A 23,845-nucleotide genomic window follows, 5' to 3' on the forward strand; every position below is an offset into this window, starting at 1 on the left:
GGTAGGTAGGTAGGTAGGTAGGTAGGTAGGTATGTAGGTAGGTAGGTAGGTAGGTAGGTAGGTAGGTAGATAGATAGGTAGGTAGGCAGGTAGGTACAAAGGCATGTAGGTAGGTATGCAGACAGGTAGGTAGGTAGGTATGTATGTATGCAGACAGGTAGGTAGGTAGGTAGGTAGGTAGGTAGGTATGTATGCAGACAGGTAGGTAGGTAGGTAGGTAGGTAGGTAGGTAGGTAGGTAGGTAGGTAGGCAGGCAGGCAGGCAGGCAGGCAGGCAGGATGATATATGAAGGACAGGTAGGTAGCCCTCCAGCACTGTGTGTAGGCAATGACCCCGATTATGACTGAAAGTCACAGAGTTCAAGGGTAAAAGCCTAAATCACCCCTAGGAGTGTTAAAGACAAGGTCTCAATCATGTTAATTTATCCAAAAATACTCAAGACTAGAGTTGGGCGGTATACTGTATATACCGTATCCCGGGGTGTTTCGAAATACCCTCAGTGTGATTTTCCAATAACGTCAATACAGTTTTTGTTTTATAAATGTGATTGTTTGTATTTTTTAAGTAAATACCTGGAGTCAACTTGTGCACTAAGTAATAGATGAAGCAGATTGCGTAATTTTTCATTATGATGCATACTGGTACTAGTTTCTCATTCAGCTGTTTTAGTAAGTCACGTGTGTTTAAAAAACAGATGCTTTGTGAGGTGAGTCACTCCTGCAGCGCAATTTACAGTGTCTTCAGAAAGTATTCATACCCCTTGACTTATTCCACATTTTGTTGTGTTAGTCTAATTTCAAAATGGATTCAATAGAAAAAAATGCCTTACCAATCTACACACAATAACGACAAAGTGAAAACATGTTTCAATTCTCATCACAATTCTCTCTATATGGTATAGTTTCTGCTCTGACATGCACTGTCAACTGTGCGACCTTATATAGACAAGTGTGTTTCTTTTTAAATCATGTCCAAACAATTGACTTGGCCACAGGTGGGCTCCAATTAAGTTATTGTGACATCTCAAGGATGATCAAAGGAAATTGGATGCACTTGAACACAATTTGGAGTGTAATAACAAACAGGTGTAAATTGGATATTTCTGTATTTCATTTTAAATAAATTAGCAAACATTTCTAAAAACATGTTTCCACTTTGTCATTATGGGGTATTGTGATGTCATTGTGGGGTATTGTGATGTCATTGTGGGTTATTGTGATGTCATTATGGAGTATTGTGATGTCATTATGGGGTAATGTGTGTAGATGGATGATTATATATATTTTTCTACCATTTTGAATTCAGGCTGTAACACAGCAAAATGTGGAATAAGGGGTATGAATACTTTCTGAAGACACTAAGTAAGGCGACGAGTTACAAGAAAAGTTACAAGAAAATCACTGCTAATTTTTGCCAGCTATATATCTTACTCAATTAACTATGTAAGATTTGCCAAATAAATTCTCTCCAGCTGTGTTTTGCTAACTTGCTAATGTTAACTAAGATGTTTGGTGCAGTATATCAAGTGGAAATGTGCATGAAAACTAGTTGTCTATCGTTGAATAACAAAAAACACTTAATTGAAGAATCTCTACTGTTGACCAAACATAGACGAAGGGCCGTAGACTTCGGCAACCGAACTTCGGCTTACCTCAAGATTTTTTTTGTTCGTACAGACGGAAAAAAAAACAGAACACCAAAACAAAAACGTCACAATTTTGTAATAATATATACGCAAACTGTTTAGACTGGGAAGCATACAGTAAGCTTTAGTAGTTAATGTTTGCATTTGATCGTTAGCATTTATCTAGCATTCGCTATGGGAATTCCTTAGTACTTGTTAGCATTTCTTTAGCATTCTGGTAACTGACGTTTTATACACATTTTTTGACGTTAGAAATTTTTTTTTGCCCCTTGTGTGCACTGCCGGTAATACTGTATATCCCAGGATTGCACAGGCACGGTATGAAGGTATGTAAATCTGGATACCATCCAATCCTACTCAAGACGCAGCAGGTATACGAATTGTTGAAGCTTTGGACAGCACACCAGCAGAGACTTTAAATAAATGCAGTAAATAGACATTCCTTAGCCAGCAGACAAGGGGCAGTCTGTCTCTCTAGGGCCATGTTGGGGGAGTGTGTGTGTTTCTCAACTGAGTCAGGTGTGCGTGATTCAACTGAACAAGACAACGGGATCAGATTTCTTTAACTATATTCTGGTAGCCACATCAACAACATGAAATTAAAGTTTGATACGATAGTAACAGTGATACAGCTCAGACAGACAGGATGTTCACTTGGACAGTTAGACACACAGTGACTCAGTACGGAGTGAAGTGTGTCCATCTTACTCACCTGAAGGAGCCGTACTCTGGTGGAGGCTGGTAGCGGACGTGTGGCACCTCGTTCCTGCCCTGGTCCCTGGGCCGATGCTCCTGGTAATAGTGCCCTCCTTGCTCCTGATGCTGCGGCTGCTGTTTGGAAGGGGAGCCCATGTTCTTGAAGGGGTAGTCAGGTGGGGGGCCCCGATGCTGGCCTGAGGGCTTGTAGTAATCCCCCGGGGGACCTGGAGGGGGAAGCTGGGGGGAAAGGGGGGCACTGGTGATGGGGGCGTGGGCCTTCACCCCGCTGGTGGCCAACGAGAGCTGCATGAGGCGCTCGGAGAGGGAACGTACGTGACCCTGCTTCAGGTCCTTGAGTCCGTCGTCCTGATGCACTTTGCCCCCGGTGCTCAGCCGCTGCACCGTTGGACGCCCCTCCGTACGCACCTTGCCGTTGTTGGTTGCAGCTGTCACGTAAAACGCAGCGCCCACTGACGGAGGCAACTGTTGTTGTTGTTGATGTTGGTGTTGTTGATGTTGCTGGTGGTGCGGGTGGCCCCGGAAATACTGCGACTGCACCTTGGCCTCCTCGTAGGTGGGTAAGTCCTCAGGGTTGGGACCCTGGCTGCTCCCTCCCCCACCACCACTCATTCCTCCTCCTCCACTACTCCCCCCGCCGCGGGAGCCCAGCTTCTCCACGCCACTGTCTGCCTGCAGCTCCTGTCCCTGAGGCTCCTGCCGGGCGATGTGGGGCACCATAGAGTCATGCCGTTCATCGTTGGGCCCTCCATGGCCCGGGTAGCCCCCGCTCACCCCACCCTCCTGCTGCTGCCTCTGCTGCTGCTGTTGTTGTTGATGTTGCTGCTGTTGCTGCATGGCCAGCTGGTAGTTGCGTCCCTCACCATAGCGCATCTGCTCCTGTAGGAGTCGCTGCAGGACGGTGTTGTTGCTGCCGCTGCTGGACGTTTCGTCGGCCACCGGCCTCATTTCAGTTTCCCGAAGACCACGCACCTCATGGAAAGATGAGCTGCGCCCGCGATCGATGTTCCCTGGGAGAGGGTAGGGTGGGACGAAGGAGGGTGGGTGAGATGAGGAGGGGGATGAGTCGAGAAAAGATTGAAGAGAGGGGTTGAGATGGAGAAAGGGTGAAAACAGGGTGGGGAGAGATGGAGAGGGGGAAAAGAAGGGAGAAATGTGGGGGGGAATAGAGGAGACAAATTCAGAGAACACACAAGCCCTTTACCAACGACCCCTAACACTCATCATGAGAGTCATAGCTGAGCATACTGAACACTAGACATGAGTGATGTTAAGGTGAAACACATAATGGAGATGAAAACAATGACAAAGGGACTGAACCACCACTATGCTCTGAGAAACGTAAAGAAGACGTGAACCCCCCCTGCAACTACTCAAGAGGTAGTTCAGACCAAACCAGAAAAAAGCATACCATACCAAGCATTGGAGGGGGTATTATCGGTTTTAAAGGCCAAATCTGGTGCGTACAAGTGCTGGTTTCTAAGGCTTTTTGGAGCCAAACTACAAATATGACACCATCATCAGCAGAAATACTGACTTATAGTCCGGCCAAATTGGTCACCCAAACCAACCGATTACATGGTATTTAATCCCAGAGTCAGAGCGTTTATACTGTAACCCCACTCCCCTTGTGCAGGACAGAACATCTGATTATTACTTTCAACATGCAGTGTGCACTACTATCGTCGAAATTAATCATGACCATTTTTACACACCCAACTATTTTTATCATTACCCGGCAGATAATTTGCAAAATGATTGATTCAAAAATCAAAACTCTTTTATCCCAAGCTAGGCATGTGATTGGTAGACATATGACAATCATACAGTAGGGGAAGGCACATGTGTTTTAGTAAAAACATACAAAGTCAAAGTAGAAACCACCCAGGGCATGTTAGCTGTGAATTAGCTAACATGCCTGCAGGTCTAAATCAAACACACTCATTTCCGGAGAGTGTAAATTTACACTTTAACTACATCCAATAAAAAGCCACAAGCAAGTGTTACGCTTAAAGGGCTTCACTAGGTTTAGGAGTTATTTTGAAACTGACTTCCTCAATGTTTTGGGGGTGGGATTTCAAACTGGGTTCTATGGAGTGGTTTCCACTGACAACCTTGAATGCCATTAAAGAGAAATGGTGGTTAAAGATAAAGAGGCACCATCGACAAAGTAATGAAGAAGGTGAAATTATTACATCTATTGCTTTCTGATATTCTTCTCATTCTCAAGGAGGATGAAGCTTTTTTCCGAAACATCTGTGGTAAATAAATATATATAAAAAAAGTCAGCTTTGGGGTCATCCGCACGCAGGGTTCTCTTCCAAGTCGAAGAAGGAAAAGAGAGAGAAAAAATGAATGTCACAATGGTAGTATACTCTCCCCGACATACTTCGACTGCTATTTCCTGCCGCTCTTCCCCCAAATCTTCTCCTTTCTGACTCCCCCTCTTCAGAACCAACTAGTACCAACAAGGACAATGGACAAATGGAGGATGGAACAGAAACAAAACAAAAACACACAACTGAAAATAAATGTGGAGACAAATGGAGGATCCACTGGTACGACAGAGGGAATTGTTTTGACATGGCGAGACAGTGACTTATGGGTTGTTTAAAGGCTGCTGCCTGCCTGCCTGCCTGCCACACAGAGAAAGCAGGGAATCTGACAGGCAGGCAGGCAGGCAGCACACTGGACCCCGAGCAGGCGTTTCACATAGTAGTCTCTACTCTGTACTAATGCTACATTATGAAATGACATTGGCATTCAGAATCGTCTACTTCTATTCAATCAAATTCAATAAGTGGTAAAACTACTACTGTGCCAGCAGAATTGTTAGGTTGCGTGAAATCAAAACTCAGTCATACTGTACTGGCTTGTTTAAAATCTGCTCATTAACTTTTCCTCTACCCCCCACCTCTGTGATTTCATAACCCCTGCAATCTAAATGCGGAAGACACATTTCAGTTGAATGCATTCAGTTGCACAACTGACTAGGTATCCCCTTTCCCTTCCCTTCTATATCTCCCTAGACGTATCCGACTCCCTCCCCCTGGTCACCTACCTGTGTGGCTGCTCTCACCGCGCTCCTCCGGCACCGCTCTGACTAGGCTCTGCTGCTCATGGTGCTGCCGCTGTTGGGGGGGGGGACAGGTAACGAGATGGGTGTCTCCAGGGGGTCCGGTGGGGGTCTCCTCCTGGTCCTGTAGCGTCACCAGTTCCTCCAGCTGCTCCAACACATAGAGGCGCTGGTCCACGTCGCTTAGCCCCAGCCACTCTGCAACAGGAAGAGCCACTCTCAACCAACCAACCTTAACAATGGGGGTGGGGTCCGGTATGCACGGCCGCAGGAGCCGCACAGGGGAAGAGGAGGGGCGGGGATTTTGGGAATGTAAAATAGGGGACACTTTTAGTGAAGTCTTTTCCTCTTCTGGTTCGGCCGTGAGCAGAGAACGAGGGCCAGTGTAAGCCTTGAAACATACAGCTGTGTGAATGTCTGGGCAGGTTATGGGAAGTAGGGGTGTGTGTGTTCAGTGTTGTGATTGTGTGTGTGTTTGTTTTCAGTGTGTGTGTGCACACGCACCTGTGTGCGTGTGTGTGGGTCTGCCTTTCGCTGGAATCAAACACAGGATGTGAGGATGTGCAGGGTTCAATCAGAACAGAGAGAGAATGGAGAGCTGAGCTGCTCTTGACAAAACAAGACAACTCCCATCTCTGTGTGAACCAGAGGTGATTTTCTGGACACAATCTTTCCTGGCGACGTTACCGAACATTGGTGTTATTGTGAAACCCAGTTTGGAGTCGGCAGACTCAGCCACAGAGAAGCAGTTACAGCTAAAACAAGTGTTCAAGTGCTTGGAACAACAACATTGAAAGAGAATGTCAGATTAAATGTTCTTCACTCTCTGTCAAAAGACGTTTGGAAGTGGGTGAAATCCCGGGGATAGTAGAATCCATTTCTGTTGATGTTTGACTGACTCGGTAGCCATACAGCGCACACACATGCACATACACACACTCACACATACACGCACACACCGACACGCACACCGCCCTTCCTCTAACACAGCGAGAGCAATCAGAACTGATAAAGCCAGATTTGGATTCTCAAAACACACCCCCCCACAAAGACACATACAGTACATACATTTGCAAAAACACATACAGTACCAGTCAAAAGTTTGGACACACCAACTCATTCAAGTTCGTTTCTGTTGAATAATAGTGAAAACATCAGAACTGAAATAACACATATGGAATCATGTAGTAACCAAAAAAGTGTTAAACAAATCTAAATATATTTTAGATTCTTCATAGTAGCCACCCTTTGTCTTGATGATAGCTTTGCATTCTCTCAACCAGCTACACCTGGAATGCTTTTCCCACAGTCTTGAAGAAGGTCCCACATATGCTGAGCACTTGTTGGCTGCTTTTCCTTCACTGCAGTTCAACTCACCCCAACCATTTCAATTGGGTTAAAGTTGGGGGATTGATCTGATGTCATCTGATGCAGCATTCCATCGCTCTCCTTCTTGGTTAAATAGCCCTTACACAGCCTGGAGGTGTGTTGGGTCATTGTCCCGTTGAAAAACAAATGATAGTCCCACTAAGCGCAAACCAGATGGGATTGCGTATCACTGCAGAATGCTGTGGTAGCCATGATGGTTAAGTGTGCCTTAAACTCTAAATAAATCACAGACAGTGTTACCAGCAAAGCACCCCCACACCATCACACCTCCTCCTCCATGCTTTTCGGTGGGAACCACACATACAGTGATCATCCGTTCACCTACTTTGCATCTCACAAAAATACAGCGGTTGGAACCAAAAATCTCTGGTCTCTGAACAGTTAATGTTGAGATGTGTCTATTACTTGAAATCTGTGAAGCATTTCTTTAGGATGCAATTTCTGAGGCTGGTAACTCTAATGAACTTATCCTCTGCAGCAGAGGTAACTCTGGGCCTTCCTTTCCTGTGGCGGTCCTCATGAGAGCCAGTTTCATCATAGCGCTTGATGGTTTTTGCAACTGCACTTGAAGAAACTTTAAAAGTTCCATGAAATTTTCAGGATTGACTGACCTTCATTTCTTAAAGTAATGATGGACTGTCATTTCTCTTTGCTTATTTAAGATGTTCTTGCCATAATATGGACTTGGTCTTTTACCAAACAGGGCTATCTTCTGTATACCACCCCTACCTTGTCACAACACAACTGATTGGCTCAAACGCATTAAGAAGGAAAGAAATTCCACAAATGTACTTTTAACAAGGCACACCTGTTAATTGAAAAGCAATCCAAATGACTACCTCATGAAGCTGGTAGAGAATGCCAAGAGTGTGAAAGTTATCATCAAGACAAAGGGTGGCTATTTTGAAGAATCTCAAATATATTTGGATTTGTTTAATACTTTTTTGGTTACTACATGATTTCATGTGTTATTTCATAGTTTTGATGTCTTCACTATTATTCTACATTGTAGAAAATAGTAAAAGTAAAGAAAAAACATTGAATGAGTAGGAGAGTCCAAACTTTTTGACTGGTACTGTACATTCACGTGAAAACAAATGTAGACACACTATCACACTCTTGATAGGACAGTATGAGTAAGACAATCAGTATCACAACAAGGACTAATCACCCTCCCCTTTGAAAAATGACTTCCAGATGGTCCCGTCATACTCCCTCCCCTCCTCACCCATCTCCCCCCATTTGCTGATGCTCAAATTGTAAGTTCCTTGACTGTTTCAAATAAACAGTTTATTCTGTAGCCAGAGCTGGCCACAGTGCATTCCGGTCGCTCCTCTGATAGGTCTCCCTGTAAGTCGTCCCAGTGGCTTTGACCTCTGTGTGTGTGCATGCTTGTGTGGGTATGTGGGTTATGTCAGCCAGCATACCTGAGCTAGCCTGGGTCTCAGCAGTACCTACAGAGCGCAGCTGACATTCACCTCAACACTCACACGGTTTGAAATTCCACTATCAGGATTTGAGCAATAACATTCAATTTCATTGCTCACATCCATCCACCTAGTTTGAAATACAACTGTCATGATGTATCTCAACTGCAACGTCACACAAAGTATTAAAAATGATCACATACCAAGGGAGCAGTAGGCTACAATGAAATATGAGATATTCCACAGAAACCAAACGATGCCAAGAGATCCAGCCTGCTTTGTTCAATCCAATTTTCCCACAGAGCAGCTCAGTAAAGCAGTTAACACTGCTCTCAGCTTGTACCTTCGTTCTGCAAGAGCTACCACGGCACACCTCGCTCTCTCTCCTCCTTCCCTCCCTCCCCCTCGTTCCAGCAGGTGGGGCTGCGATCGGGAGGACAGGTGAATCTGTAGGCCCTCCAGGATCTCGTCACACCCTCATACCTGAACGCTGGCGTAACTGCTCCTTTACACCGTTTACCATTAGCCCGCCCAGCCACCTGCTGCTTCACCACACACTTCCTCTTTAGAGAGGGCCTGCGCACACAGGTTCAGGTTCCCGCTGGTCCTAGATCAGTGAGTCAGGGGCAGACAGGCCCACAAAGTTGGAAGGGATGGAAAAGCTGTGCTGGAGTTAGTCAGTGTCTCTACATAAACCATAAAGGGAGAGGGAAGAGAGGGAGGGAGACAGACAGAAAAATAGAGTTTGAGTGTGAAAGAGAGAGAAAAAGTGAGTGAGTGGGTTTGAGTGTAAGAGAGAAAGAGATAGTAATATAGCAAGACAACAGAACTCCCTCCCTCTCTCTGAGAGATCAATTTAATTAAAATGGCATCATTCATTGGTAGCCAGCCATGATCTCAGTCGTAAAGGTTTATGACCAGTTGTGAGCAATTGTGTTCATTGTCCATAGCTTATGCCTGTCCATGCCATAACCCAACCGCCACTATGGGGTAAACTGTTGACATCAGCAAACAGCCATACACATGGTCTGTGGCTGTGAGGCCCGGTTGGATGTAATACCAAATTCTCTAAAACGACGTTGGAGGCGGCTTTTGGTAGAGAAATTAACATTTAATTCTCTGGTAACAGCTCTGGTGGACATTCCTGCAGTCAGCATACCAAATGCACGCTCCCTCAAAACTTGAGACATCTGTGGCATTGTGTTGTGTGACAAAACTGCACATTTTAGAGTGGCCTTTTATTGTCCCCAGCACAAGGTGCACCTGCGTAATGACTATGCAGTTTAATCAGCTTCTTGATTTGCCACACCTTTCAGATGGATAGATGATCTTGGCAAAGGAGAAATACTAACAGCGGTGTAAACTCATTTTTACACAAAATTTGAGCGTAAAGAACATTTCTGGGATCTTTAATTTCAGCTCATGAATCATGGGACCAACACTTTACATGTTGCGTTTGTATTTTTGTTCAGTGTATCCCTCATTAACTCAGTTTTCCATTATTTTGGCAGTTACCTTTCTCTCATCTGAGTGAGTGAGGCCTTCAGCCTTTAGCCTGATGCCAGATCTGTGTAGAGAGACTGTTTCAAACTCTGCTCCCAGCTTCAGCCAGCAATTAACCGGGAGCTTTGAGATACGATGATATACAGTAGTAGCTAGCTATATCTATTATGAGCTGCTCTTTCATATTTTTAAATGGCACCAGAGGTTGCACTGTCTTATGTAAATATTTGCCTTCCATGTGCAAGTTTCCCAGCGCCCCTGCACAAGGCCTGTTTATTCTTCTAAAACACCAGAGCGGGGTTAACAGCAGAGGGGGGGGGGGGGGGACTTCCACAGGAACGCAAGAAAGAACAAGACATTAAGAGTGGGATAGATGGGTAGAGAAAGAGAGCGAGAGAGAACGAGAGAGAGACAGACAAACAGACAGACAGACAGACAGGAGACGGCCCCTGACTAACATCCCCTGACATTAAGGTTGACGTTCAGACCTTTTTCCCCTCAGGAGACATACTGCAGGATATACACACTGGGTCCTGAGAGCATCACACACACGCATACATTTTTCCTTATACACACACACAGGGGTCCTGGGAGCACATAATACACTCCACCCCGGACACACATATCCCACCACGGACACACACACACATTTTCCCTGGAGGGTGATACTACAGGTTACTTACGGGGTCCTGAGAACCCATCACCCACCACTAAATACACCACACACACACACTATGTTTTCCCCAGGGGAACCATGAATAAGGGCAGTAGGTTAGATTGAGATGATTTATTGTCTATTCATACCAGGAATAGAGCCAGAGGCAGACATGGGTTCAAATACAATTTGAACTCTTTCAAATACTTCTAGCATTTGATTTAGCCTGCCCGGACTGCCATGCAAGCAGAGTCTTCCATTGGTTTCACTGCAACAAAAGCTCAATCAAGCAGCCAAAGTATTTGAAAATAATTTCAAAAGTTTTTAAACCCAGCTCTGCCCAGAGTTGGGGGCTGGGAGACCAGGATGGTACGCAAACGCTTAACCCGCGTCACTCCCCTGAGCCTCATAAGAGTCCCAGTCACTTTTTCTCAGAGGGAACTCCCACACGGCTCCATATACACATGTACAGTTGAAGTCGGAAGTTTACATACACTTAGGTTGGAGTCATTAAAACTCGTTTTTCAACCACTCCACAAATTTCTTGTTAACAAATGATAGTTTTGGCTAGTCGGTTAGGACATCTACTTTGTGCATGACACAAGTCATTTTTCCAACAATTGTTTACAGACTATTGTTTCCAACAATTGTTTACAGATTATTTCACTTATAATTCACTGTATCACAATTCAAGGGGGTCAGAAGTTTACATACACTAAGATGACTGTGCATTTAAACAGCTTGGAAAATTCCAGAAAATTATGTCATAGTTTAGAAGCTTCTGATAGGCTAATTGACATCATTTGAGACAATTGGAGGTGTACCTGTAGATGTATTTCAAGGTCTTATCTTCAAATGCAGTGCCTCTTTGCTTGACATCATGGGAAAATCTAAAAGAAATCAGCCAAGACCTCAGAGAAAAAATTGTTGACCTCCACATCTGGTCCTAACCTGAAAGGCCGATCAGCAAGGAAGAAGCCACTGCTCCAAAACCGCCATTAAAAAAGACAGACTACGGTTTGAAACTGCACATGGGGGGGGCAAACATTGTACTTTTTGGAGAAATGTCCTAAATGTCCTATATATAGAACTGTTTGGCCATAATGACCATCGTTATGTTTGGAGGAAAAAGGGGGAGGCTTGCAAGCCAAAGAACACCATCCCAACTGTGAAGCACGGAGGTGGCAGCATCATGTTGTGGGGGTGCCTTGCTGCAGGAGAGACTAGTGCACTTCATAAAATAGATGGCATCATGAGGGAGGACAATTATGTAGATATATTGAAGCATCATCTCAAAACAACAGTCAGGAAGTTAAAGCTTGGTTGCAAATGGGTCTTCCAAATTAACAATGACCCCAAGCATACTTCCAAAGTTGTGGCAAAATGGCTTAAGGACAACAAAGTCAAGGTATTGGAGTGGCCATCACAAAGCCGACCTCAATCCTATAGAAAATTTGTGGGCAGAACTGAAAAAGCATGTGCGAGCAAGGAGGCCTACAAACCTGACTCAGTTACACCAGCTCTGTCAGGAGGAATGGGCCAAAATTCACCTAACTTATTTTGGGAAGCTAACTGAAACGTTTGACCCAAGTTAAACAATTTAAAGGCAATGCTACCAACTACTAATTGAGTGTATGTAAACTTCTGACCCACTGGGAATGTGATGAAAGAAATAAAAGCTGAAATAAATCATTCTCTCTACTATTATTTCACATTCTTAAAATAAAGTGGTGATCCTAACTGACCTAAGACAGGGAATTTTCACTAAGATTAAATGTCAGGAATTGTGAAAAACTGAGTTTAAATGTATTTGGCTAACACCGAACCCAAACCGGCTGCGCACGTGCGCCATCGTGCATACATTTATTTTGTCCCCCCACACCAAGCGCGATCACGACACGCAGGTTAAAATATCAAAACAAACTCTGAACCAATTACATTAATTTGGGGACAGGTCGAAAAACATTAAACATGTATGGCAATTTAGCTAGCTAGCTTGCACTTGCTAGCTAATTTGTCCTATTTAGTTAGGTTGCTGTTGCTAGCTAATTTGTCCTGGGATATAAACATTGAGTTGTTATTTTACCTGAAATGCACAAGGTCCTCTACTCCCGACAATGAATCCACACATAAAACGGTCAACCGGTGTGGTCAGCCTATAAAGTGTATGTAAACTTCCGACTTCAACTGTAACTGTAGACGGCAGATAACAGTGTCTAAGTTCCCCTCTGGTTCAGGTCCAACCAGTTGACTCTACCTTCGTAGAGAGATGGGCCTGAAGGTGTTGACTGTCATTGTCCTGTATCTGTTTTCTGTCAACTGTACACTAACAAACACAGCATAGTAGCATACTTAGCCCGAGGCAACAACAGTCACATTCCGGAGAACAGAGAGGGTAGGAGAGGAGAGGTGAGAAAAGGAGCTGGTGAACAACATTCCATGGAATGTGTGGGTTTTAATCCCAATATGGCAACCAACTCCTGACACACACACACACACACACAAACACACAGGGGGAGAGAGAGATCAGGCAACTGACCCCAAACAACCCTGTAGCTAAAGTGTTCTGGCCCACTTCACACACATGCACACAGCGCACAAAACACACTCACGGTCATCTTTCTCAGGGAGTGCTTACATAACAGCGGAACATTAGTGGAAAGTATCCAGTGGTTTAATGAACTCCAGAGAGCTCTTCCACGTCAACTTATTGTAGGACAAGATAACACTGACAATATTGTTAGGGGAAAGAGGAGAGGGAAGGGAGAGGAACATGGAGGGAGGGAGAGGGGCGAGGGAGAAGAGGGCTAGAATAGAGGAGAGAAATATGTAGGGAAGGTCACAAGAAAGGCATGAGGGGATGAAAAAGAGGAAGGGGAAGAGAAGGGGGGAATGTGGTGCAGAGCAAGAGAGAGAGAGAGCAAGAGCGCGAGAAGAAGGGAGAGAGAGAAAGAGAGGAAGACCGAGAGCAAGAGAAAGAGATAGATCGGGGGAACAGGGGAAAACTGAGAAACACATGGCAGGAACCAAGCAGGAAATGCGACATTCCAATCTAGAAAGGCCGCCCATCTCCCTCCCTCCCTCTGTGGCGGGAGAGAGCATGAAGCCCACTCTCCCTTGGTGTCCATTACTCTGGGGTCTGGCCTCTGAGATTCTCCCACAGCAGCACAACTGGGGAAGACAGAACCAGGTCAAGAAACTCTGACACACACACATACAACCTGTACAATCTTTCTCGCTCTCTCCCTTTACCTCTTTCCATATCCCCTTCTCCTTCGATTTTCTCCACATCCCTCACTTCATGGCTGGCCGTTGCCATGTTTAATATGAGGAGCTGGAACATGTTCCATTAAACATGGGAAGGGCTGGTTGAAAAGGCAGCAAAAATAAAGAGAACGAGGTAGAGGTGGGTGGAAAGAGAAAGAGAGAGAGAGCAGTCTCCACAGGGTCACATTACTTCACTCCAGTGAGGATACTCTTGGAATAATAAGGCGGCCATTGTTTGGATAGAGATGGGCGTCCGACCAGCTCTCTGTCACAATACCTCAATCTGTCAATCAGCGCCCTTCACTTTGCCTTTCAAAAACAGCAGCCCTGTGCCAGAGTATTCCCCTAATTCAGTTTGACCTACATATCAGAGGCATATCAGTTTACTGTTTTTCTGAAAGTCCTTTGTTGGGGAGAGAAGGAATTCAATAACTCTTCATTTTAATGACTCAAATCTCCAGTTCTGGTTGGTCAGGGAGGGTTTGTGGAGCTAACAGAGGGAAAGTGATTGTATCTGACTGTTTGAAGACCTTTGGCTCTCTCCCTAAATGAGAAAAAGTTGTCATAATCGGACCAAACCCGGCAGCAGCCATTTTGACAAAGCTGACATGCTTCCTCTCTCTGGAGCCCTTTCATTCCTTCTATTGCTCTCTTTTCCCAACTCAATCACAATCTCTGTAATGTGGTTTCATTCTCTCCGCAACACACACAAATGTTCCTGATACAGGCCCAACTTTTGGAAACACAGCAAACCCCCTCATCTGCGCATATACAACTTCCTAAACCCCTTACCACATGTGCGCCACACACACACACACACACACACACACACACACACACACACACACACACACACACACACACACACACACACACACAGTCTTAATGGGAAGCATGTGCTGTAGAGATGAGAACCCTCTTCATCTCCGTCACTCTGGCTGTGGATTGATTTGGCCTTCCTCTACTGAGTAATGGCAGGGACAATCCCCCCTCACATCTCTTCCTTCACCCTCTCTTCACCCCCTTTTCCCCTCACTTCACCCCTGTCTCCGTCACCTTGCCCCCTACTCCCTCTCACCCCTCCCCTTTATTTACCCCCTCGCCTCAGCCCTTTCTCTGGCATGTTTCTGGAGCAGCAGTGGTAAGAATATCACCCCCCCCCCCCCCATCTCTCTGGTCCTATAATGCCAGATTTACAATACAACGATCAATCACAAGACTGACAGCAGAAGGAATGACTCAGACTCAATGCTCCATCCTACTCTGTCCCAGTAGACAATGAAACTACCACTGACATACATCACACATTATATGACTATATCGCTGGAAAATGTGCTTTTGATTAGAACTTCATCTGGATTCAGGAGTGAGTGAGATCATCCAATGACAGCAATGGGAATGTGATCGGGTCCTTGACAGGAAATGTTCATGTGTCCAAAACAAACTCCATCTGGAAGTGGAGCAGGACCAGGGTATCAGAGCAGGGAAGTGCTGGGATGGTTTCGTCCCATAAACACTGATACTATACTGAGAGTGACACGTCCGCCTGGAGACCTAGTGAATGAATAGTGCGGGGTGTATGTGTGTAAATGAGTGAGTGTGCATGTGTCTATTTGTGTGTGTGTGTGTGTCTGGCCATGCCTTTTGCATTATCCCCCTCACCCCTACCTCCCATGAGTTCCATGAGTCTCCCACACTGTGACACATTCCAGAGTGGTAGTGGCGGTCTGTTCCCTCCCTGGGGTTAGCAGGTACATTGCCCTGGCTCCAGTCACAGGCATTGGGTTACCCAGCCTCCCACTCTCCCAGCACCAAGGTATGCAATGGCTCTTTTAATAGGCCCACAGTTCATGTCCCTCCTAAACGGTTACAGTATCACACCACCCATCGGGAAAAAAGAGTAGGAATGAAGAGCACTTCTTCTCATTCCTGCTGGGGGCTGGTGGGTCATCGAGTTGATTTCAACAGGTTGTGTGTGTGTACATGTGTGTGTGTGTATATGTGTCTGTGTGTGTGTGTCTTTCTGTGTGTGTGTGTGTGTGTGTGTGTGTGTGTGAGAGAGAGAGAGGGAGCACTGTGGCTCAGAGGGTGTTAGTAATTCACTGAAGTTGCATTTTCATTCATTAATGAGTGTAGTGATATTATTAAACAGATTATGGATAATCTGCATCCATTGTGTACGTCGTGTGAGTTCAGAGGAAAACAATAGACATTTGGGTTATTCCTAGGCTGAGTAAGCAGATGGGACTTTGGGCCTCCTCTACAGAATCGAGCGGGGGGGGGGGGGGGGAATATGAGGGACTCAGATTGATAGGAAGTGACTAAGGAGTATGGAGATAGAAGGGGAGGCTGAGGGGGCAAGCAATTACATAGAGAGACAGCACTAGAGAGAGAACGAGAGAGGAGGCGGAAAGAGTAAGACAGAGAGAAAGGGAGTGAGTGGAACAGTCAGACATTCCAGTGCTGTGAGTCAATGGTGCTAGGCACTGCTTTGGCAGACACTTACCACCACCTATACGACTCAACAAAGGCCCCAGGCTCCCTATTGGCCCGGGCAGGGCCACCATACAGAGAAAGGAAGGGGACAGGACACGGGAGGGATAATCAACACTGGTTCAGATCCAAACACACACTGAGACCAGACAAGAGACCAGAGCAGGTCATTGTTCTTTGTCATTTGAGCATTTCTTGGAATCCTGTCAAACAGCAAGAAACAAATCCCTGTACTGGCCCTCTGGTTAAAGAGAATAACCATGGCATACCCTCTGGAATGTATCTTAACAAACAAACACTTTCAACGGATATGGACTCTGGTTGGCTGGCCAGTCTTTGATGTAATATGACTATATTTCAATGGGTTAGGTATGAATTGGGTAGGTGTAGGCCTAGTATCATTGAATTTGATATAAGATAAAAAATGAATGAAATAAATGCACTTCCCTCAACATCCCGTAAGGATTAGATAATTCCATAAGGCTTTGTGGCAAGTGGGTCAATTAAGAAAATAAGGGTACATATGTTAGACTGTCACTAGTGTGTAATCAAGAGTGGACTAAACAGAACAATTCACAACTTCCCTTTAATGGGGAAACAACAACTACATCTCATGTTTAGCTTAGAATGACAATTCATGTTCTTAACCCTGGGCAACATGGGCTTGGGAGGCTCACGGGGATATTGGTATCCACAGTACTCCACATATCAGTTTTTAACTCAAAACTATTACATAAATGCACTGTAATTTAAGCTTTAAAACTGTCCAGACTTGGTTCATCCAGCCATGCTCTGCAGATGTCATAGTAAATATCCTTGTAGACTATGTACCACACTAGAGTTGTGTTCTGATTTTGAGCGGGTCCCTGATGAATCTGTTATCACAAAAAAGGTCCCTGGCCCAAAATGTTTACAGACGTACAGTTATGAATATATCTACTGTTCCCTGGAGGAGGGAACGAGTTATAACATACTATGGGGAGTCAGCGACAAATCATACTAATCACCTGAAGAAAACTGAAATCACGCCCAATGGATGCCGAGCCCACTCTCGGAAGCCCTGCCTTCTTGGCTATAATACCGGGGCTCGCATTAATTTCCTCAACTCAGTACAGCTCTTCAGAGAGCCCAAACCCCCTGCTCCCAAAAGGGGTTACAGAAAGATAAATGCGCAACCTGTGCACTGCCTAACACCCACTCCAGAACCCAGCCAAAATAACACTATGAGCCAAACTGGTAGCGGTAACATCCAAGCGATAATACCTCACAAACGTATGTGGGGAACCCCAAATCCCTGCAGCACAGATAACACCAATCGTCATACCCCTGAACAGTGCCCAAGAAGCCACCACACCCTTAGTGGAGTGAGCATGCACACCGCTAGGCAACCCTTGTCCGTTGCGGTCATATGCCAGACACTGCTTAAAAAAGCTCCCTACCCCGAGCTGGATTAGCTAACAGACAAAAAGCTGTACACAAACGCACATATCCATGGTCCAATCCATATACGTGCATAATGTGCACAGCAGAGGCTCAAATGGAGGCTCACAAAGAGCGTCCAGGATCAACGTCAGGTCCCAGATCGGTGCCATAGGCTTAGACACTGGTCTGAGCCAATGCACGTCATTCAGAAACCGCATCACCAGAGGATGAAACCCCAGGGTAGAGCTGTCAATCTCTACATGACACGCCGAGATGGCTGCCATATAAACCTTCAATGTGGAAAAAGGCCCTGTTCAAAAAGCTCTTGCAAGAACATCAAAATGTCCACCAAAGAGCTCTGAAAAGGAGAAACTCCTTGAACCTGACAAGCCCTTCTGTGTATACAACCCGCCGACTATGGTCGTAATCATGTTCGAGGGTAAACTCCTGGCCGTCAAATGCAACCTTTCAGGGGCCAAACCCACAGATCCCATATCTGCAGTTGTGGGTGAAAAACTCTCCTGTGTGCCTGGGACAATAGATCCCGACGACACGGAACCCTCCACGGGTCCCCGCCCAACAGGTGGATAATTTCTGGGAACCAGGGTTCAGATCAACAGATCCTTCTGACAAACCCTCTCCACAGTGGCCTGAATCAGGTCCACCGAAGGAAACTCATAGAGCAGGATGTCCCTGATACACCAAAGAATCCATTCCCAACGGAGAGCCCAGATCCCTCATTGAGAAGAACAGACAACAATTCACATTTCATGCTATGTGCAAAAAGCTACATCAGCCCTGCCGAACCGGTCCCATATTTGGGCAACCACCGAGGGGTGCAGTCTCCACTCAGTAGAGATAGGATCCCTCTAGAAAGTAGATCCGCATCCACGTTGAGAGATCTGGGAAGATACATCAACCTGGCGACGTTAAATGCATACGAGCAGATAACGGGACAGGTTTAGGAGAGAGAGAGACCCCGTCCTCCCCTACCTGTTGATGTACACTACCACTGTCCTGTTGTCAGACCTTACCAGCACATGCTGGTCCTCCAACATCGGCGCTGTTGCCCTAATCCCTCTATCCAAATATCCCACACATAGCACTCCCAATCCCAGTAAGGTTATGTCTGCCATGATCACCCTGCGGCACATGTGAATACCCAGCAACAGCAGTCTCGGGTCCCTCCAAGGAGTCAACGCCCTTAGACATGACGCGGATACCTCGAGCAACCAATGGCAGTGGTGAGATGTGTCCAGACGCGTAGCAATCACCAAGCACTGAAACAAGCACATCAAGTCCCAAAAGCACCACAGCTATCATAAGAGGCCATCAGACCCAATAACCGCAGGTACAAGCGAAAAGGCACAGAGTGCCCCAGCCCAAGACCATAGACCCCACTGTTCCAAGAACAATACTTACCTTGCAAGCCTTGAATGTCAGAAGTCTTAAAAGGAACCACAAGTCCAAAACAACAGCACACGTGCTACATAGAATCGACCAAAAACCCCAGAAAACCTGCAGTAACCAGGAAACTGTGTACTTGTGCGCTTCAGCCCAGGGCTGAAGGCGACTGTTTGGGAAAAACACATGATTCGGAACCGAGTCCAAAACGAGACCCAGAAACTGAATGCGCTAAGCCGGAGTCAAACAACTTTTCTTGTGATTTACTATGAACACCAGAGTGGCAGTGTGGAGCTCCACCTGTTCCCTCGACTCCACTACAACCAGCCAATCGTCCAGATAGGCCAATACTCTGATCCCCTGGCACCTGTGCCAAAGCCGCCTCCATCACCATAGAAAAGGTGCAGGGCAATAGGGAGAACCTCAAAGGCAGAACCAAAAAGGTGTAGGCCACACCCTCAAAACGAAACCGCTGTGGGGAGGATATATAGCCACATGAAAATATGCATTCTTCAGATCTATGAATGCAAACCAATCACTGGGACTGCTCTGTAGTCCTGAAACAGGGACCACCCGAATAGCCTGCTTTTGAAAGAGAGAGGCAATGTCCTCTCTCAAGACAAGAGCTAGGACCTCAGGGAACCTTGACATAATACTGCCACGAAGGCCTCCCGGGTGGCGCAGTGGTTAAGGGCGCTGTACTGCAGCACCAGCTGTGCCATCAGAGTCCCTGGGTTCGCGCCCAGGCTCTGTCGTAACCGGCCGCGACCGGGAGGTCCGTGGGGCGACGCACAATTGGCCTAGCGTCGTCCGGGTTAGGGAGGGATTGGTCGGTAGGGATCTCCTTGTCTCATCGCGCACCAGCGACTCCTGTGGCGGGCCGGGCGCAGTGCGCGCTAGCCAAGGTTGCCAGGTGCAAGGTGTAGCCTCCGACACATTGGTGCGGCTGGCTTCCGGGTTGGATGCGCGCTGTGTTAAGAAGCAGTACGGCTGGTTGGGTTGTGTATCGGAGGACGCATGACATTCAGCCTTCGTCTCTCCCGAGCCCGTACGGGAGTTGTAGCAATGAGACAAGATACTACAACAATTGGATACCACGAAATTGGGGAGAAAAAGGGGTAAAATAATAAAATAAAATAAAAAAGACATAATACTGCCACGAAATGGAGGAGAACGCACAGCGAACTGCAGACCGTACACCTTTCGTCACTATCCTCATCCCCCATGGCAAAATTGTCTGCCACTGACAGAGCACGCTGCCAGGCACTACGGCAACCAGTAACTTTCCCACATTAACCAAAGCACTTTGGAGCACTGTTGCCACAGTAAATACGTGGGGAGGTGGGCCCAGGGAACACGTCTCCCCTGGCCTCCAGCTAAGGTCGAGATGACTGCTTTTTTCCCCGGGCTGCGGACGAATCCGCTTTACACTCCGCTCTCCTTCGAACCAGCTGCTCGAACGTCTGTGCCAAGACGTCCAGAAGCTCCAACATGGTCAAAAACAGAACTTGATGCCGTGAGCAACCCGCCTTTGGCCTGGACCCTTTCCTTCACACCTTGGGAACTGCCGAACCACCTCCATGAAGGATTTTCCTAGGAAAAGGACCCGAAGAGCTGTTTTATTTTTTCCTCGAAACGGGCCTGTAAGGACTCCATAGCCGAGCCAAACAACCTTGTTGGAGAAACTGGCTCATCAAAATACAACTGCCTGTCCCTCTCAGGGATACAGGACAATGTCAGTCAGAGGTGGCGCTGAGTCACCAGCTTCACCCCCATACTTTTCTCCACGGCCATGATAATACACCGGGATTAGACACAGCACATATTTTGTCGAGAAGCTCTTTAACTGGCTTCTCCGTCTCCATGGTGTTATTCCGCTCCTGCAGCATATTGATATGATACATCTGCAGCATCCACCCCTAGGTGATCTGCCGCTCTACGACACAGCTCCATCAAAGGTACATTAACCACCAATGGTTCACTCTCCCCTGCCGAATCCAAAGCTGGGGTTTTAGGCTGCCCCGGACTGATGTCATCTGATTCACACTCTGGAAACCCTCCAGAGCCAACCAGGGATAGTATACCATCCCCACACTCTGAACATTGCCAGAGAAACCAGGATAACACCCGTATCAACTAACCACCACTGCTGCCCTCTCCCGACCACACGGGAAGAGCCTTTGCCAGCAGCCCCAATCTTTCTCAATATCAGCACAACGCCCAATGGAAGTTTAACCAAGCCGGAGACAATGGTCACACGAACAAGTCCGAGCCAAAGCCTCCTGAGCATGTTTCCAACCCTGGTAAAGAGAACAGCACTCATGATTATCTTTAATTTTTTCATTGTGAAACCACATGCCCCGGGGCACGGTCGGAGGTTCAAACTCAGCTGGTTAGCCTTTTTGAACATACTCTTACCTGGCCATCTTACTCAAGCAAGGAAGCACTGGCTACACAAGCAGAGCAGGAAGTAGTTTGCTTTTAGCAAACACAAAAATATATAAAGACCCGAAACTTGCAACATCTAGGGGGACGACTACTCTCTCCCCACTAGCAGAAACCTAAGTCGGAGCCGAATCTCTTAGTCTTTGCGTACTTGAAACTTTGTAAATTACATGACACGCTCTTCGTTCAGGCGAGTGAAGAGCGAAGAATATAGGAAATGAATGCGAACCCTGGTATTATAGCCAGGAAGGCGGTGCTTCCAATGGCCCAGCTCGGCATCCATTGACCCATTCGTTTTCAGGTGAATATGATTAGTCGTTGACTCCCCCATAGTATGTTCTACAAAGTGACCAGCTAAAAGGAAACCCCTGATGTAAAGCATACTTATAGTCTATAATGATACAAGTTATTTAACAAGTTTAGTCTACATGTCCTTTCTCTGACTATACTAACCCTTCTCCTAGCTGAGACATTATGTGTGCCAGCCCAGCTATCCCCCTGACTACTACTAGCCTACCACATTCATGAGGAGGATACGGACATCTGTGAACCTACAGGGGATAACGTAATTTAACCAGAGTCTCCACACAGGCAAACAGAGCTACCCCATGGTATTATCACACAACAAAGGCTAGAGGTTGAACGTGAGTGAAGATACATGTAGACTGATAATATGCTCACACTGATAACAGGTTAATTCATCTTGTTCTGATAAAGTAGGAAAGCTTTTTGAGGACCTCCACAAGCTAAATTAAATGGTCCCATGTCTATGTCTTTACTACTGTATAATATATGCATAATTAAAGGCATGCAATGTATTTATAGAAGGCAATGCTCAGAACTGAGCACAGGACACAAAAATGCATGAAAGGTACAGTAGTCAATTACAGGATATATGGCTGGCTCATATGGAATTAATAAAGGGGGTGGGGTGTTGTATTGGTAACTACTGAATAAACGTGGGGCAGGGCAACATATAACATGGTATGCTGTAACATAGTGTCAATGTACTGCTACAGTACATCACATTTGTCGAGAGAGAAAGAGAGCGCGAGAAAGAGTAAACATGGTCAATCCTTCCAGTGCCAATACAATCCCAATAAAAAGGTAACAACACACACATCTGCAGACTGTCAAAGTCACGGTGTCAGGGTAGGCTGACACAGGTGTGTCCAAACATGAGCATCGTCTGATCACTGTTATTTCCACGGAAATGTCTACAAATGCATCTTGGACTACTGTTTAGCTCTCTACACAAACATACCTCTGGTAGCGTGACCAACAAATGGCCTATCCAATCATACACTTTCACAAGTCATGGCAAACAATATAAGCAAATGTTTACAGTAGCCTAGACTATTCCGTTATGTAGTCGTGTCTACCTTTCAATGAAACTTCACAGAGAAACTACTACACCACTGCTCCGTTGTTGACGTCCCTGCTCGGGTATTTCCAAAGATTCGATGAAGAGCGGATATTTTTGCAAAATTTCTCAAACTATCCTAAAAAATGATGATACGACTAATCCATGTTACTTCACGGGTTTCCTTCGAATAGCATGCTACGTTTGCTCTTATCCAAGATAATAACGCGTATGCGTCCCTTCCCATTTCAACTGCTTAAAACGTTGAGGAATATTTTTTTCCACTTGACTGCGCTACGAAGGGAATGCATAAAATAATGGCCCCCTTCTACAAACCGCGGCAGCAGTGTATGCATCTGAGACCGGGCAAGTGCAACCCCCAACCCCCTCATTGGAAAGAAGTTTTCAGGAGGGAAATCCCTCCTTCTCCAGTCTGCTATAGGAAGTAAGACAATTTTGCCGGCTTTTCTGTTGGCTTTTGGAATCGTCGCTCATGCAATAACAAAAAAATGACAAAAGCATTTTTTGTAAGTTAGGGTATCAACTCTGCGGGCCTGTCCCAAAGCCACTCCAGGACCGAACGGGTAGATAGATGGTTGCTCCAGTCACTATTTTTACGCATCGTGTAGTTAGTTACCTACCCAATCAGTGTCTCTCCTATTTCACTTTATACGACCTTTTCGATGTGAAAATGGTTGCAAGAGTAAAATATATGTCCGTAAATGTACTGTATCTATATGAGAAGTTTCCATCTTTACAAACGCACATAGACTTGTGGTATTGTTCACCGGCTTTTATTAATTAAGTCATCCTGTGTAGTACAGATGTGCCTTTATACCACAGGATAGAGACCGCTTTGGAAGTTGAAAGAGAAGGGCAATAAGCACGTGAAGATAAACGAGTCTCCAAGCTTCAGTTTGAAATCGATAATGCATGGTCTGATGATTCAGACAAAGTCAAATATATACGGAGTTAAGTATCTAAATATATGCATTTGGAAACGTTATGTCTCCAAGACAGGCATGCAACTTGTATGATG

At 45.9% G+C, this 23,845-nt stretch overlaps 1 protein-coding gene across 6 annotated transcripts in view; it reads right to left on the reverse strand.

The window, feature by feature from the left end:
• Nucleotides 1-23,461, reverse strand: part of LOC110533594 (angiomotin) — a 58,552-nt gene extending 35,091 nt beyond the window's left edge. Inside the window, exons 1-5 of one of the 6 annotated variants that reach the window (XM_021617959.3) lie at nt 22,826-23,192; nt 5,424-5,636; nt 4,752-4,820; nt 4,558-4,618; nt 2,358-3,372 (exon numbers count right to left, since the gene is read on the reverse strand). In XM_021617959.3, the coding sequence (XP_021473634.3) occupies nt 2,358-3,372; nt 4,558-4,618 (1,076 nt within the window). In that variant the 5' untranslated portion in view covers nt 4,752-4,820; nt 5,424-5,636; nt 22,826-23,192. Of the gene's footprint in view, nt 1-2,357; nt 3,373-4,557; nt 4,619-4,751; nt 4,821-5,423; nt 5,637-8,457; nt 8,637-22,825 lie in introns of those variants that run through there. The other 5 variants (XM_021617961.3, XM_021617960.3, XM_090186287.1 and 2 more) reach the window with 5 other exon arrangements.
• Between the last annotated feature and the right edge of the window lie 384 nt (nt 23,462-23,845).

Source organism: Oncorhynchus mykiss, chromosome 10 (assembly GCF_057628025.1).
Source record: "Oncorhynchus mykiss isolate SJ-2025 chromosome 10, ASM5762802v1, whole genome shotgun sequence".
In the NCBI taxonomy this organism is placed as follows: Eukaryota; Metazoa; Chordata; class Actinopteri; order Salmoniformes; family Salmonidae; genus Oncorhynchus; species Oncorhynchus mykiss.